This window comes from Nicotiana tabacum, chromosome 2 (genome assembly GCF_000715075.1).
Source record: "Nicotiana tabacum cultivar K326 chromosome 2, ASM71507v2, whole genome shotgun sequence".
NCBI lineage: Eukaryota > Viridiplantae > Streptophyta > Magnoliopsida > Solanales > Solanaceae > Nicotiana > Nicotiana tabacum.
The window spans coordinates 17,551,686-17,568,559 of record NC_134081.1 but is presented as its reverse complement, the minus strand read 5'-3'; the positions used below and the strand labels follow the sequence as shown (position 1 = coordinate 17,568,559).

Here is a 16,874-nt window from a genome sequence, read left to right as displayed (position 1 = left end):
AACAACTCCTATTGCTATGTCATTTGCATCGCACATCAACTCAAATGGCTGCTCCTAATCCGGGGCAATGATAATTGGTGCAGTCACCAATCTTCCCTTTAGCTCCTCAAATACTTTCAGACAGGCATCATCAAATTTGAACGGGATATCTTTATCAAGAAGCCTGGACATAGGAGAAGAAATTTTTGAAAAATCTTTAATGAAACGACAATAAAAACCTGCATGGCCCAAGAAACTGCGGATGCCCTTGACGGAAGTCGGTGGGGGAAATTTTTCAATTGCCTCGACCTTTGCTTTGTCCACCTGCAAACTATTTTTGGACAACTTGTGCCCCAAGACTATACCTTCACGTACTATGAAATGGCATTTTTCCCAGTTTAGCACCAAGTTTGTCTCTTCACACCTAGCAAGCACTTTATCAAGGTTCATTAAACAATTATCAAAAGAACACCCAAACACAGAAAAATCAACCATGAACACTTCTACAAATCTTTCAACCATGTTAGTAAAAATAGCCATCATACACCTTTGAAAAGTCGTAGGTGCATTACAGAGACCAAATGGCATTCTCTTAAATGCATACGTGTCATAGGGACACGTAAATGTAGTTTTCTCTTGGTCCTCTAGGGCTATATAAATCTGATTATACCCCGAATAGCCATCTAGGAAACAGTAGTATTTCTGTCCGACTAATCTATCAAGCATTTGATCAATAAAGGGAAGGGGAAAGTGATCCTTTCGGGTGGCATTATTTAATTTTCTATAATCTATGCAAATTCTCCACCCAGTTACAGTTCTTGTGGGAATCAGGTCATTATTTTCATTAACCACTACAGTCATCCCCCCTTTTTAGGCACACATTGGACGGGGCTTACCCATTTGCTATCAGAAATTATAAATACAATACCTGCGTCAAGCCACTTAATCACTTCTTTTCTTACCACCTCTTTCATGATTGGATTTAGGCGACATTATTTCTCTACACTTGGATTGTGCCCTTTATCCATGAGGATTTTATGTATGCAGAAAGCTGGACTAATGCCTCTAGTGTCAGACATCGTCCACCCAATTGCTCGTTTGTGCTCGCGTAGCACTCTCAACAGCTTTTCTTCCTGCAATTTAGACAAGTCAGAAGAAACAACAACAGGTAAAGTGTCAGAACCACCCAAATAAGCATATTGAAGGTGAGGGGGCAAGGGTTTAAGTTCCAGTTTTGGAGCTTCTTTAATCGACGACTTTGGAAGAGGCCCACTTGGCTTATTTAGGGGCCCAAGGGGTTTAATCCCTGCATGTAAGCACATGATGTATCTAGGATATGCATCATCTCCTCAACCTCATCAATCTCTAAGTTGTCAAACAACATGAGTGCTTTCTCTAGAGAGTCGTCTAGATATACACTCGTGTCAATAAGTTTCTCATCCACCTCTACCACAGATATCATAGAGAGCTCCTCATAATGTTGGGGAAGTTGGATCGCCTTGTAGACATTAAAAACTGCTTCCTCATTGTCCACCCTCATAATCATTTTTCCCTCTCTCACTTTAATAATTGCATCACCCATAGCCAAGAGAGGTCGTCCCAATATGATTGGAACTTGTTCATTAGCCTCATAATCTAATATAATGAAGTCCGCGGGGAAGATGAATTTCCCAGTTTGTAGCAACACATCTTCAATCACTCCTTCAGGGTAGGCTATGGACCTATCAGCTAGTTGCAACATCACTGTGGTTGGTATTGGAGCTCCCAGACCCAATTGTTTGAACAAAGACAAGGGCATCAGATTTATGCTCACCCCCAAACCACAAAGAGCATGACCCACATCGATATTACCAATCCGCACAGGGATGGTGAAACTGTCAGGATCATTAAGCTTTTGAGGAAGCTTGTTTTTGGACTCTTGAAGTGCACTCCTCAGTAAGTGCGACTGTTTCGAATTCAGTCAATCTCCTCTTGTGAGCCACTATATCTTTTATGCACTTAGCATACTTTGGAAGTTTGCGAAGTACATCTACCAATGGAATATTCAATTGAACCTGTCTCAATATAGAAAGGAATTTGTTGAACATGCGGTCATCATTCTTCTTTTGCAATCTTTGGGTGAAAGGTGGCGGTGGCCTTGCAGCATATAGGCCTCTTACCTTCTGGTAGTGTTACAACATCCCATGTATGATTGTTTTCAAGTGCTTTTATCTCCTCATTCATAGCCTCTATCCATTTGGGATCCAGTATAGCCTCAGAATAACTGGTAGGTTCAGTGATTGAAGAAGTTGCAGATACATATGCTTGATACTTAGAAGATATCTTGTCATAGCTTATGTATTTATATAAAGCATAAGGAACATTCTGATGAATGTTTAAGGATACAAAATCTTTCATCCAGACAGGAGGATGTTTACCTCTGCAGGACTTTCTAAGCTGAGGTTGCACTTGATTTTGAATTTTTGAAGACACCTGAGATGTTTCAGGTTGCTGTTGAATTTATGTAGATATTTGAGTATGCTCTCCTTGAGTATTAAGACTATGTGCTTCTGAGTAGCCATAGTCTGTTGGTATGCCTAAAACATTTTCCTCTCCTATGTTCTGATCAGTGTTGAACTCTTCTCTTCCAACTCTATTTGAGAAATTATTGCTTGTTGTATCTGCTGATCTTATTTCAAATAAAGATTCACAGTTATCATACAAAGCTCCTGGTTTAGTTGTATTATCAACAAACACAGGTTTTAAAGTACATGCTTTGTTTACAAATGGAAATATATCTTCTCTAAATATGATGTCTCTGCCAACAAAGAAAGGCTGGTTAGTCAAATCATATAATATATAACCTTTTTTAACTTCTGAATAACCCATAAGAATAGATGATTTTGTTCTAGACATTAATTTGTCTTTCTCCTGAACAACTTTAGCAAAACATAAACAGCCTAGCACTCTAAGATGTTGAATGGAAGGTTTTCTTTTATACAGTTTTTCAAATGGAGACAGATTTCCAATAACTGAACTAGGCATTCTATTTATTAGATATACTGCTGCTAAAACACAACATCCCCAGAATTTGATAGGAATTTGAGCTTGAAACCGAACAGCTCTTGTGACTTCCAATATATGTTTGTGTTTCCTCTCATCAACTCCATTTTACTGAGGGGTATAGACACAAGTCTTTTGATGAATAACACCCAAATCTTTGAATAGACTTTCACATACAGAGTTTACAAAATCTGTTCCATTATTTGTTCTGATGATCTTTATTATCTTTTCAAATTGAGTTTTGACATATTTATGTAACGACCCGAGTTTTCGTTTTAAGAATTTATGCTTCGTTCAGTGACTTAAGGTCTCGAGCAGGTTCGTAATATCTATTATGACCCGCGGGTGTGATCGAGTTTGATTTACTAAAGATTCAGAATTAAATTAAAAGAACGATCCTTAATTTAAAGCTTAAATGAAAAGAGTTGACCGGAAAGTTAACTATTGAGCAAACGACTCTGGAATAGAATTTTGATGATGTAAATAGCTCCGTATGATGATTTTTGGACTTAGAAGCGTGTCCGGAAAATTATTTGGAGGTCCGTAGTGGAATTAAGCTTGAAATGCTGAAAGTTGAATTTTTGGAAAGTTTTACCGGATAGTTGACTTTTGAGCAAACGACCCCGAAATAGAATTTTGAGGATGGAAATAACTTTGTATGATGATTTCAGACTTAGCTGTATGTTCGGATTTGTATTTGGAAGTCCATAGGACAATTCGACACATTTTGGCGAAAGTTGAAAAATATAAGATTTTGGAAAAGTCCGACCGAAGGGTGAATTTTTGATAACGAGGTCGGATTTCAATTCCGAAAATGGAAATAGCTCCATTAAGTCAATTATGACTTATGTGAAAAATTTGAAGTCATTCCGGATTGATTTGATATATTTCGGCGCAAAATATAGAAGTTGGAAGATTTGAAAACTTATAATTCGATTCGATGCGCGATTCATAATTTCGGCATTGTTTGACATAGTTTGAAGCCTCGACTAAGTTCGTATTGTATTTTAGGACGTGTTGGTATATTTGGTTGAGGTTCTGAGGGCCTCGGGTTGATTTTGAAAGGTTAACGGATCAATTCGGACATGAAGATAAGCTGCAGCAACATGAATGATTCGTAGAAGCGTGAACAGTGATTCGCAGAAGCGTGAACAGTGATTCACAGATGCGTGAACAGTACCGCAATTGCGTGAATAGTACCGCATGTGTGTGAACAGTACCACAGGTGCGTGAACAGTAACCGCAGGTGCAAATCTGGGCAGAATGTTAAGGACCAAAAATTGGTCATTATGCCATTTTCGTTTTTGGATTTTTGGAGCTCGGATTTGGGTGATTCTGGAGGGATTTTTCACAATCTTGGTTGGGGTAAGTGTTCTATATCCTAAAGTGTTTATATTTTATGAATCCATGATTATATTCATCATTTAATTCGGATTTAAATGGAAGAAATCAATATTTTTGTAAAATCTTCCAAAAAAACAAAAATAAGATTTGGAGGTCAAGTTGTTATCGGAAATTGATAAAATTGGTATGGTTGAACTCGTATCAGAATGGGTATTCGGATTTCATAAAAATTATGCCGGGTTCCGAGGGTTGGGCCCCGCATTGACTTTTGTTTACTTTTTGGAATAAATTTTTAAGTCGGCGCATTATTATCCGGAATCATTTTCGATGAATTTTAATAAAGTTATACAATTAATTTGGTTAGATTTGAGCGGTCCGTAGGTCAATTCAAGCAAAAAGATGATTTTGGAATATCGGCAAAACTTCAAAAAGGTAAGTGTCTTGCTTAACCTCGAGTGGGGGAATTTCCCCTTAGGCATTGAGTCTTATGTGTAACTTGTGTAATTGAAAATAATGTACGCGATGTGACGAGTACGTACTTGATTTATATGTGCAAATTTTATTGAGTTAAAGTCTTGAACATAGTGTGTAGTGAATTGGATAATTGTTAGCATATATTTAATCATCTATTTGTCGTACCTAAATCCTTGTTGTTGAATATGTTGTTATATGATAATTTGATGTGATTGTTATTTGATTATTTATGAAATTCTTTGAATTTGCTGGTTTGATAATTATTGAAATTTAATTTCATTTTGGATTCTTCCTTCTGCAATTAATTAATTAAATGAGCTTAAGAAGAGGTGATTATATAATTATTGAAAAATTTGGAGTTAATGAAGGCTTTGCTTTATGTTGAGTAATTTATATCTCTATTAATTATTTTTGGGTGTTATATACATTGTGTGGAGCCTTGAGCTATTTGTTGTGAAATTAATTAATTTTGTTATATCTTTCGAATTTGGTTGTGGCCATTGGGCAAATTGTGATATGAATTAATTTTTGTCATGTTGTCATGATCATTTCCCAAGTAAATTATTGTATTGTGTGAGTTATTATTTTGAGAAATTATTGTGTTGTGTGAGTTATTATTTTGGGGAGATAAGTATGGCATTTCACCGTTGATATTATGTGGGTATAAGGGTGGCATTTCACTGTTATTGTATTTGTTGGAATATTATCTGGCGGAGCGATAAGGGTAACTATAGGAGTGATAAGGGTGGCAATAGGAGCGATAAGGGTAGCTATTGATATTGTCTGGGCGGAGCGATAAGGGTGGCTATAGGAGCGATAAAGGCAGCAATAGGAGTGACAAGGGTGGTTATAGGAGCGATAAGGGCGGCAATAGGAGTGATAAGGGTGGCTATTGTCAGGGACGATATGTGATGATTTGGGGTTATAGTGTTGATAATTTTCATGTGGTGGTGTGATTTTCTTGTGTTTATTTTTATACCTTGTGCAATTTATCTTGTTGTTGGTAAATTGATAACAATCTGATTTATGTTGAACTTGAGAGCATGTGGCCATTGCCAGGCGGATTATAAAATGAAATGTGGGCACGAGGTGCCGTGAGTAAATAATGAGAATATTTGGCACGTGAATTATTCGTGCAGTTGTGATATGAAATGTGGGCACGAGGTGCTGTGATGAAATGATAATGATAATTGGCAAGTTAATTGTCCGTGCAATTATGATATGAAATGAGGGAACGAGGTTCCTGGAAAATATGACGATTTAATTATGGGCACGAGGTGCCGTGAAAATATGAAAATGGGCTGAGACCCGTGTTTATGAAAAATATGAAAATGGGCTGAGACCCATATTTTTTTTATGATTAAGAAATGAGGTGTCACATGGTGACTTTTTAATTGAAATAGTTATATTCAAAATATTTATTTGGAATGATTTTTATTCAAAAAGAATTATATAAAAGAATTATATTTGAAAAATATTTATTTGAGAAAATTATATTTGAAAAGATTTATTGAAAGAATTATATTTGAAAAGTAATTATTTGAGAAAATTATATCTGAAGGAGAGTTATCTGGAGGAATTATATGTAAAAGATATTTATTTGAAGAGCTTGATTTAATTGGGTGTAATTGTATTTATTAATTATTGAGTGATATTAATGATATTCTTGTTGTCTGTTGTGCATATCACTGGTTGTTTTATCCAGCCCTTATTGTTATTGTTTCCTATTATTCTGTATATTATATTGCACAGGTTATTAGAGTGGTGAGTGTCTTGACTGTACCTCGTCTCTACTCCACTGAGGTTAGTCTTGATACTTATTGAGTACCGATTATGGTGTACTCATACTACACTTCTGCATATTTTTGGGCAGAGTCAGGTATTGGAGATATCGGACTTGAGCAGAGTTAAAGCGGGATCATAAGGATTCAAGGTAGAGCTGCTTGGTCGTCACAGTCCCTTAGAGTCTTTTCATTTCATTGTACTGTTAATTTGTAATCAAACAGTATTGTATATTCGGTCCTCGTGATCATTCTATGTATTCAGTTAGAGTTCATGACTCAGTACTACCAGTCTTGGGAGGTTGTATATTCATATTTATTCCGCTGTTAGTTTTAGTTACTTATTCAATTAAAAAAATGGCTTCAAAATGTAATTGAAATCGGCTTACCTAGTCTTAGAGACTAGGTGCCATCACGACGCCTGTGGTGGGATTTTGAGTCGTGACAAGTTGGTATCAGAGCTCTAGGTTCATAGGTTCTACGAGTCACGAACGAGTCTTGCGGATCGGTACGGAGACGTCTATACTTATCTTCGAGAGGCTACAGAATTGTTAGGAAATTTCCATTTCTTTTATTCTTGTCATGCGAAATTTGTTGAATTTGGAATTTGAGCCTTTGTATCTCTATTCTCTCACAGATGGTGAGGACACGTGCTACCGGGTCAGCTGAACAGGCATCCGCACATACTGCTAGGGCTGCAAGAGGCCGGGGCCGAGGTAGAGGTCGAGGAAGGGTATGTGCTGCGACTAGAGCACCTGTCAGAATAACAGTTGAGGAGCCACTAGTAGCTCCAGTTGGGGGACAGGTACCAGAAGCACCTGTTGTTACCCCCGGACTTCAGGACACTTTAGCACGATTTCTGAGTATGTTTGGTACATTAACTCAGGAGGGATTGATTTCTGTAGCACCAAATATTCCACAGATTGGGGGAGTAGCTCCGACTCCTACCACAACTCCAGAGCAGCAGGTTCACGTTGGTCAGGTTCCGGGTGTAGCACCGATACAACCTGTTATTCTGGTTCGGCCTGAGGTCAGGCCCAAGGTATCAGAAGAAGAACAAAAGAGACTTGAAAGGTTTAAGAGGTATAGTCTACCTACTTTTAGTGGCACAGCTATAGAGGATGCCCAAGAATTTTTACAAAATTATCACTGTATTCTCCGCACCATGGGTATTGTGGAGGTGAGCGGAGTTGCCTTTACTACCTTTCAACTGTCAGGCACTCGGTGGTGGCAAAGCTATGAAGAAGGTAGACCGGCCGATGCAACACCACCAACTTGGGCTCAATTTTCGGAAATGTTCTTGAAAGAATTTGTTCCCCAGACTTTCCGAGATGCGTGGTGCACAGAGTTTGAACGGTTGCGTCAGGGCACTATGACAGTGTCAGAATATGCTATTAGGTTCAGTGAGTTAGCCCGTCATGCACCTATCTTAGTTCCTACAATCAGAGAATGGGTCCACAAATTCATTGAGTGGCTCGATTATGATATTAAAATATGCATGGCTCGAGAATTGCAAACTGATACTCCATTTCAACAAGTAGTGGAGATTGCAAGAAAGATTGAGGGTGTTTTAGGCGAGGAAAGAGAGTCTAAGGAGGCCAAAAGGTCTCAAAGATCTGTAAGGTTCAGTGGATTTTACTCTTCAGCTAGGAGCCATTATAGCGGAGGCTCGAGAAGTCGGTCAGCTCAGTCCGCACATCAGATTAATCGGGGTACTCTAATTTATAGTGCACCACCGACACAAGATTCTTATAGTGGTTATTCCAGTTATCTGGCACAGACTCAGTACGAGCAGTCGTGACCTCAGAGGGGTTGTTATGAGTGTGGTGATACTAGGCATATCATGAGAGATTGTCCCAAACTTGGGAGGGATGGATTTCATCAGAACACTCCAGCTACAAGCTTTATTCCAGTTGATACTCCACATGCACAGTTAGCTAGAGGTGGAGGACAGGCGAGTAGTGGGCGCCAAAGAGGTGGAGGCCCAACCCGTTGATTTAATCACTATGATTTGGCTGAGGCCAATACACCAGATGGTGTCGTTACATGTACGATCCTGATTTTTATTATAAAAGGATATTTTCCTTAATTTGATTCGGCTCTGAATATTGAGGTGAGTCTTCCTATTATGCTCCACTTATGGGTGAGCTTCTTAAACTTGTGACCCACTATATATGTTTATCCCTGTTGGGAGATTTGAAGGTGTGAGCTTGTGTCTGTCATTTATTTTTGCACACCATTGAGGGCTATAAGTCCAAAAGTAAAATTTTATTATTCATTACAGTGGGTTTAATATGTTTTGGAATAATTGATTCCAATTTTTATGAATTATACGCCCTACCGATATGAGGGTTCATTATGTGTTGTAAAAACTGTTTATGAAATATATTGAAAAGAAGAAAGAAAGAAAATTAAAATTTCAGTTGGCACAATGTGCAAAACACTTGTGATTCGGAGTTGAGGACAAGATCCTCACATTTTATATATGATGTGAAATATTTAAACCGGGCTACAAGTCGCGGTGGAGGTTATATAAGGACGAGGTCCTTGTGGTGAAGTATTTATGAGTTTAAGATTATCCCTTTGTGAAATTAATTTGTACAATAATATTAATAAGGAGTCATGCCTGTTAGGCTTATTTGATAATTTTTGTACATTTTTCTGTTCATATTCAGCATTTTCGTGCTGTAAACATTAAGTTTTAGCCTATGAGGTGAGTGTCCAGGTGGCGTTAAATCTGACTCATTAATCCGAGTAAGTAATCATGAGGTCTTCATGCCTCACATTCTGTTGTCAGTGTTATGAAAATTTGAAATACGGTGGTGGTTAATATGAGATTAATTGATGATGCTGGAATAAATTATGAACGGCTTTTAAGACCAAAGATGTGGTGATGAGCATACATATGACGTACTTCATGTCTTGATATCATTACGATAATGCAGTGCTTGTAATGTTGAGATTAGTATTATTGTTATATACATTGTGGTATTTTGTTGGGTTGTGGATGTATTGTTAGGAGTTTTTTTTATGTTACTTTGGCAGGTGGATAGGCCCAATTACAGGGGAGACTCTGCCAAAATTCCTGAAAAATTTGGGAATTAGTAAAATTTGGAGGATTGGGATTTTCAAAGGAAGAGATAAATATGTTATGTGTTTGAGGGCAGATGATCCTAAGCGGGGAAGAATGTAGCACCCCAGAGAAAGTTTTGAAGTACTTCAACACTATCAAGAAAATTGATGTGTGCGTAGGCACGAGTTGCTATAGCCAGCTGAGACTAATACCATGCTTTGTTGTGAAAAATCAGACCTTTTGAAATGTTTGGAGTGTAAGGAATTGATCTTAAAGTTTACAAATATGGATAAAAGAAATAAACTCAAAAGAGATGATGTTGCCAGGCTTATCTCAAATGCAGTAGCGTGGAATCAACCGTGAGTATATGTGTAAAAGTAAAATCATCCATTTGGTAACCTTAGAATTATTCTTAGAACATTCGAGGAGAAACGTTTGTTTAAGAGGTGGAGAATGTAATGACCCGAGTTTTCGTTTTAAGAATTTATGCTTCGTTCAGTGACTTAAGGTCTCGAGCAGCTTCGCAATATGTATTATGACCCGTCGGTGTGGTCGAGTTTGATTTACTGAAGATTCAGAATTAAATTAAAAGAACAATCCTTAATTTGAAGCTTAAATGGAAAGAGTTGACCGGAGAGTAGACTTTTGAGCAAACGACTCTGGAATGGAATTTTGATGATGTCAATAGCTCCGTATGGTGATTTTTGGACTTAGGAGCGTGTCCAGAAAATTATTTGGAGGTCCATAGTGGAATTAAGCTTGAAATGCCGAAAGTTGAATTTTTGGGAAGTTTGACCGGAGAGTTGACTTTTGAGCAAACTATCCCGGAATAGAATTTCGAGGATGGCAACAGCTTCGTATGATAATTTTGGACTTAGACGTATGTTCGGATTTGGATTTGGAAGTCCGTAGGACAATTCGACACATTTTGGCGAAAGTTGGAAAATATAAGATTTTGTAAAAGACCGACGGAAGGGTGAATTTTTGATAACGAGGTCGGATTTCGATTCTGGAAATGGCAATAGCTCCATTAAGTTAATTATGACTTATGTGCAAAATTTGAAGTCATTCCGGATTGATTTGATACGTTTCGGCGCAAAATATAGAAGTTGGAAGATTTGAAATCTTACAATTCGATTCGATGCGTGATTCGTTATTTTGGCGTTGTTTGACATGGTTTGAAGCCTCGACTAAGTTTATATTGTATTTTGGGACGTGTTGGTATATTTGGTTGAGGTTCCGAGGGCCTCGGGTTGATTTCGGAAGGTTAACGGATCAATTCGGACATAAAGATAAGCTGCTGGAATTTTCTGGGCAGCAACATGAACAGTGATTCGCAGAAGAGTGAACAGTGATTCACAGAAGCCTGAACAATGATTCGCAGAAGCGTGAACAGTACCACTGGTGCGTGAACAGTACCGCAGGTGCGAATCTGGACAGAATGTTAAGGACCAAAAATTGGTCATTTTGCCATTTTCGTTTTTGGATTTTTGGAGCTCGGATTTGGGCGATTCTGGAGGGATTTTTCACAAGCTTGGTTGGGGTAAGTGTTCTATATCCTAAAGTGTTTATATTTTATGAATCCATGATTATATTCATCATTTAATTCGGATTTAAATGGAAGAAATCAAGATTTTTGTAAAATCTTTCAAAAATAAAAATTTAAGATTTGAAGGTCGAGTTGTTATCGGAATTTGATAAAATTGGTATGGTTGAACTCGTATCGGAATGGGTGTTCGTATTTTATGAAAATTATGTCGGGTTCCGAGGGGCGGGCCTTGCGTTGACTTTTTGGAATAAACTTTTAAGTCGAAGCATTATTATCCGAAATTATTTTCGATGAATTTTAATGAAGTTATACAATTAATTTGGTTAGATTTGAGCGATCCGTAGGTCAATTCAAGCAAGAAGATGATTTTGGAATATCGGCAAAATTTCAAAAAGGTAAGTGTCTTGCTTAACCTCGAGTGGGGGAATTTCCCCTTAGGCATTGAGTCTTATGTGTAACTTGTGTAATTAAAAATAATGTACGCGATGTGACGAGTACGTACTTGATTTATATATGCAAATTTTATTGAGTTAAAGTCTTGAACATAGTGTGTAGTGAATTGGATAATTGTTAGCATATATTTAATCATCTATTTGTCGTACCTAAATCCTTGTTGTTGAATCTATTGTTATATGACAATTTGATGTGATTGTTATTTGATTATTTATGAAATTCTGTGAATTTGCTGGTTTAATAATTATTGGAATTTTATTTTATTTTGGATTCTTCCCTCTGCAATTAATTAATTAAATGAGCTTAAGAAGAGGTGATTATATAATTATTTAAAAAAATTGAGTTAATGAAGGCTTTGCTTTATGTTGAGTAATTTATATCTCTATTAATTATTTTTGGGTGTTATATACATTGTGTGGAGCCTTGAGCTATTTGTTGTGAAATTAATTAATTTTGTTATATCTTTCGAATTTGGTTGTGGCCATTGGGCAAATTGTGATATGAATTGATTTTTGTCATGTTGTCGTGATCATTTCCCATGTAAATTGTTGTATTGTGTGAGTTATTATTTTGAGAAATTATTGTGTTGTGTGAGTTATTATTTTGGGAAGATAAGTATGGCATTTCACCGTTGATATTATGTGGGTATAAGGGTGACATTTCACTGTTGTTGTGTTTGTTGGAATATTATTTGGGCGGAGCGATAAGGGTGGCTATAGGAGTGATAAGGGTGGCAATAGGAGCAATAAGGGTGGCTATTGATATTGTCTGGGCGAAGCGATAAGGGTGGCTATATGAGCGATAAGGGCGGCAATAGGAGTGATAAGGGTAGCTATTGTCAGGGACGATATATGATGATGTTGGGTTGTGGTGTTGATAATTTTCATGTGATGTTGTGATTTTCTTGTGTTTATTTTTATACCTGGTGCAATTTGTCTTGTTGTTGGTAAATTGATAACAATCTGATTTATATTGAACTTGAGAGCATGTGGCCATTGCTAGGCATATTATAAAATGAAATGTGGGCACGAGGTGCCGTGAGTAAATAATGAGGATATTTGGCTGAATTGTCCGTGCAGTTGTGATATGAAATGTGGGCACGAGGTGCTGTGATGAAATGATAATGATAATTGGCATGTGAATTGTCTGTGCGGTTATGATATGAAATGAGGGCACGAGGTGTCGGAAAAATATGATCATTTAATTATGGGCACGAAGTGCCATGAAAATATAAAAATAGGCCGAGACCCGTGTTTATGAAAAATATGAAAAATGGCCTGAGACCCGTATTTCTTTTATGATTATTAAATGAGGTGTCACATGGTGACTTTTTAATTGAAATAATTATATTCAAAATATTTATTTGGAATGATTTTTATTCAAAAAGAATTATATGAAAGAATTGTATTTGAAAGATATTTATTTGAGAAAATTATATTTGAAAAGATTTATTGAAAGAATTATATATGAAAAGTAATTATTTGAGAAAATTATATCTGAAGGAGAGTTATCTGGAAAAATTATATGTGAAAGACATTTATTTGAAGAGCTTGATTTAATTGGGTGTAATTGTATTTATGAATTGTTGAGTGATATTAATAATATTCTCGTTGTCTGTTGTGCATATCACTGGTTGTTTTATCCAGCCCTTATTGTTATTGTTTTCTATTATTCTGTATATTATATTGTACAGGTTATTAGACTAGTGAGTATCTTGACTGTACCTCGTCTCTACTCCACTGAGGTTAGTCTTGATACTTACTGGGTACCGACTATGGTGTACTCATACTACACTTCTGCATATTTTTGTGCAGAGTCAGGTATTGGAGATATCGGACTTGAGCAGAGTTAAAGCGGGATCGTAAGGATTCAAGGTAGAGCTGCTTGGTCGTCACAATCCCTTGGAGTCTTTTCATTTCATTGTACTGTTAATTTGTAATCAAACAGTATTGTATATTCGATCCTCGTGATCATTTCATGTATTTAGTTAGAGTTCATGACTCAGTACTACCAGTCTTAGGAGGTTGTATATTCATATTTATTCTGCTGTTAGTTTTAGTTACTTATTCAATTAAAAAAATGACTTCAAAATGTAATTGAAATCGGCTTACCTAGTCTTAGAGACTAGGTGCCTTCACGACGCTTGTGGTGGGATTTTGGATCATAACAATTTAAAGAAGTTCTGAATTGATACACATACATCAGATTTTTGTTTTAGTAAAAATATCCATGTCATTCTTGAATAGTCATCTACAATAGTGAGAAAATATCTATTTTCATCCCAAGTAGGTATTTTATATGGTCCCCACAAGTCTACATGTATTAGATCAAAACAACTCTTACTTTGAATACTACTTGTAGGAAATGGCAGCCTAGTTTATTTAGCACATGGACAAATTGTGCACTTGTTTATTCTATTCTTGATGCGTTTCTAAATCTACTTGAATCAGTCTTTTTAATACTTGTGTAGATACATGCCCAAATTTTTTATGCCACAACACTACATTTATGTTTCCAGCTTCAATTGTCTCATTAATTAATGCCTCCAATTTCTTTTTTTCTCTTGAATCAGTGTATAGAAGATAAAGTCCACCATCTTCTTTACCATTCCCCTTCACCTTCCCAGTGAAGAGTTCCTGAAACACACAGAAATCAGGAAAGAATGTAGCTAAGCACTGTAATTCTTTAGTTAGTTTAGAGACTGATAGAAGATTATATTTAAATTGTGGAACATAAAATACATTTGTTATTATATTATCTTCTAAAATTGAGTTGGATCCTGTATGTGTAACTACTGTAATATCCCCATTACATAACAGAATATTCTTTGAATTTCCTGTTTCAGTAATAATATCTTTCTTTAGCAGACTTATGTCTGAAACCATGTGGTTTGTGGCACTTGTATCTATAATCCATTGTTTAATACAATCAGAAAAACGTAAAGTTGTATCCATACCTGCTGCAGTTTCAGATGATGCAGTGTTATTAGGTACTGTGGTTTTATTCAATAGTTGAAGAATTTTTTCATACTGATTTTTGGTGAGTGCATAGTTTGCCAGCTGACTCATAGGGCTGTTATTGCTTAAGTTGTTTGAACCAACTCCAGTAATTTGATCATTCACATTTGTATTTTTTTCATAGTTGAATGTAGATCTTTGTTGATATTCTTGATCAACTGACTTGTGCCCAGAATTGCTTCTTTTTGTTAGGACATTGGCATTATAAGCTGCATTTGTATTTGAGTTTACATTTCCCCTTCTTTTGTTTTTGAAGTCTGTTGGATAGCCAACTATTTTATAGCAGTTTTCTTTGTTATGCCCCTTCATCTTGCAGAATTCACAGTAGAGATCTAAATTCCTTCTAAACCTCTTATTATGATTCTGAGTTCCTCCAGTCTTAGAATACATTGCAGCTTCAAAGCTTCCCATTTGAACTGTAGGATTGGCACCCATAATTCCTGTTGTAGCAGCCATAGATTTCTGCCCTTTATCACTCACAATTAAGGCATATGCCTGATTAACAGTAGGAGTAGGACTTCTCATCAGAATTTGACTTCTAGCTTGTGAATATGAGTCGTTTAGCCCCATTAAAAATTGAAATAGCTTTAATTTCTGTAGATAGGCTACAAATTCTCTTGATTTTGGGCAATCACAGCCAGGTGCTGGCACTAAAGATTCAAACTCTTCCCATAGATCTTTCGATTTTGAGAAGTACACAGATAGTGAAGTTGTGCCTTGAGACAGTGTAGCAATTTTCTTGTGTAGATTAAAGGTTCTTGAGCCATCCACTTTGTTGAATCTTTCAGCAAGTTCTTCCCAGACAACTTGTGCACTAAATGCATACATGATTCCTCCAAGAAGTCCTTTTGCGACTGAATTCACAATTCAAGAAAGAACAATTGTGTTTACTCTTTCCCAATGATTCCACATCATTTCTGGGAATCTTTCCTTCTTGCATGTGCCATCTACCATACCCAGCTTGTTCCTTCCTAGCAATGTAACTCTCATAGATCTAAACCAAATTGAGTAATTCTCAATTCCAGTTAATTGAAAAGAGATGATCTGAATCCCACTCACATCACAGGAGACAAGAATAGAGAATGATTATAATTAATCCCATTGACTTGATTCACTTGATTTCCTGCAGATTGGGTTGCATACTCAGTGGGAAACTGATTTTCTGGAGTTTGAACCACTGTTTCACCATTTACTGCCATTTTTCCTTGCTTTACTTAAGATTTAGACAGATTGGAACCAAATACTGGAAAAATCAAAGAAAATTTTTGAATGAATTTTCGGATCGTTATGTGAGCTATGATTCTGTATCGTGTATGCTCTGATACCATGTAATTATTCACACAATTGTGATGAGATTAAGCAGAGTATCAAGAAAGATAGAAAGAAGAAGAAAAAATATAGAAATGAAGAAGAAGAAGAAGAAGAAGAAGAAGAAGAAGAAGAAGAAAAAGATGCATTAGACGAGAGAGAGAGAGAGAGAGAGAGAGAGAATTAGTGTAGAGTATTTTATTATTCCAAAAAAGTATCTTTTTTTACAATGTAAATGATTACTTATATATCAATGTTTTAACCCTCTCTTTAGCACTGTAACTAACTACTAATCCTAACATTACTAACTCTTCTAACAACCATTAACAACTTAACTCACTTCCTAACAACTTTATCATACAAAGACTATTATACCCTTACTTTATTCAATACAAATTCGTCGAATCTTCGCCGATGGGCAAGCCAAATCACAATAGATATAGATATAGATATAGATATAGATATATTGAAATGGACAAATTTATGTTTTTAAAGATATTAATTTCTCTCGGGGAAGAAAAAGGAATTTAAGCTAGATTATTTCTACAAGATGCTTTTGAGATGATCTTAAATAGAATGACAAGTTCCGTGATGATTCATATAGACGATCCTAACTTGCTTAGAGTTAAACCGGAGTAGTTGTTATAGTCTTGTAAATATCGGCTTAATGATGCATCTCATCTTTCTCATTTGCTTACATTTAATGGAGGTCTGAATCTTAATCATTCAGATATCAATCATTAAGTGCGTTTGATTTTTAGATCTTAATCTTGATCATTTAGATCTTAACCATTAAGTCTGTTTGATTTTTTAATTTACAGTCTCTTAGTGGGTCCGAATAGATCTTAATAATT

At 36.3% G+C, this 16,874-nt stretch overlaps 2 protein-coding genes across 2 annotated transcripts; both read right to left on the bottom strand.

Moving 5' to 3' along the window:
• Positions 1–971: 971 nt before the first annotated feature.
• LOC142166259 (uncharacterized) lies at positions 972–3,003 on the bottom strand. Its single transcript, XM_075224999.1, has 4 exons — positions 2,563–3,003; positions 2,139–2,469; positions 1,896–2,008; positions 972–1,112 (listed from the first exon to the last, which is right to left on the bottom strand). The coding sequence occupies exons 1-4, from the start codon at positions 3,001–3,003 to the stop codon at positions 972–974; spliced, it is 1,026 nt and encodes a 341-aa protein (XP_075081100.1).
• An 11,106-nt stretch (positions 3,004–14,109) lies between these two features.
• On the bottom strand, positions 14,110–15,911 carry LOC142166258 (uncharacterized). Its single transcript, XM_075224992.1, has 4 exons — positions 15,828–15,911; positions 15,669–15,756; positions 14,437–15,566; positions 14,110–14,331 (listed from the first exon to the last, which is right to left on the bottom strand). Exons 1-4 carry the CDS (start codon positions 15,909–15,911, stop codon positions 14,110–14,112), a joined length of 1,524 nt encoding a protein of 507 aa, XP_075081093.1.
• Positions 15,912–16,874: the final 963 nt, after the last annotated feature.

Coding starts and splice junctions, on each gene's coding strand:
- LOC142166259 (XM_075224999.1), bottom strand. CDS start 3,003: ATGCCTAGTTCAGTTATTGGAAATCTGTCTCCATTTGAAAAACTGTAT. Junction 2,009..2,138: donor TGTTGTAACACTACCAGAAG/GTAAGAGGCCTA, acceptor TTCCATTGGTAG/ATGTACTTCGCAAACTTCCA. Junction 1,113..1,895: donor CTGAGGAGTGCACTTCAAGA/GTCCAAAAACAA, acceptor TCTAAATTGCAG/GAAGAAAAGCTGTTGAGAGT.
- LOC142166258 (XM_075224992.1), bottom strand. CDS start 15,911: ATGGCAGTAAATGGTGAAACAGTGGTTCAAACTCCAGAAAATCAGTTT. Junction 15,567..15,668: donor GCTAGGAAGGAACAAGCTGG/GTATGGTAGATG, acceptor TTGTGAATTCAG/TCGCAAAAGGACTTCTTGGA. Junction 14,332..14,436: donor AAGATAATATAATAACAAAT/GTATTTTATGTT, acceptor TGTGTGTTTCAG/GAACTCTTCACTGGGAAGGT.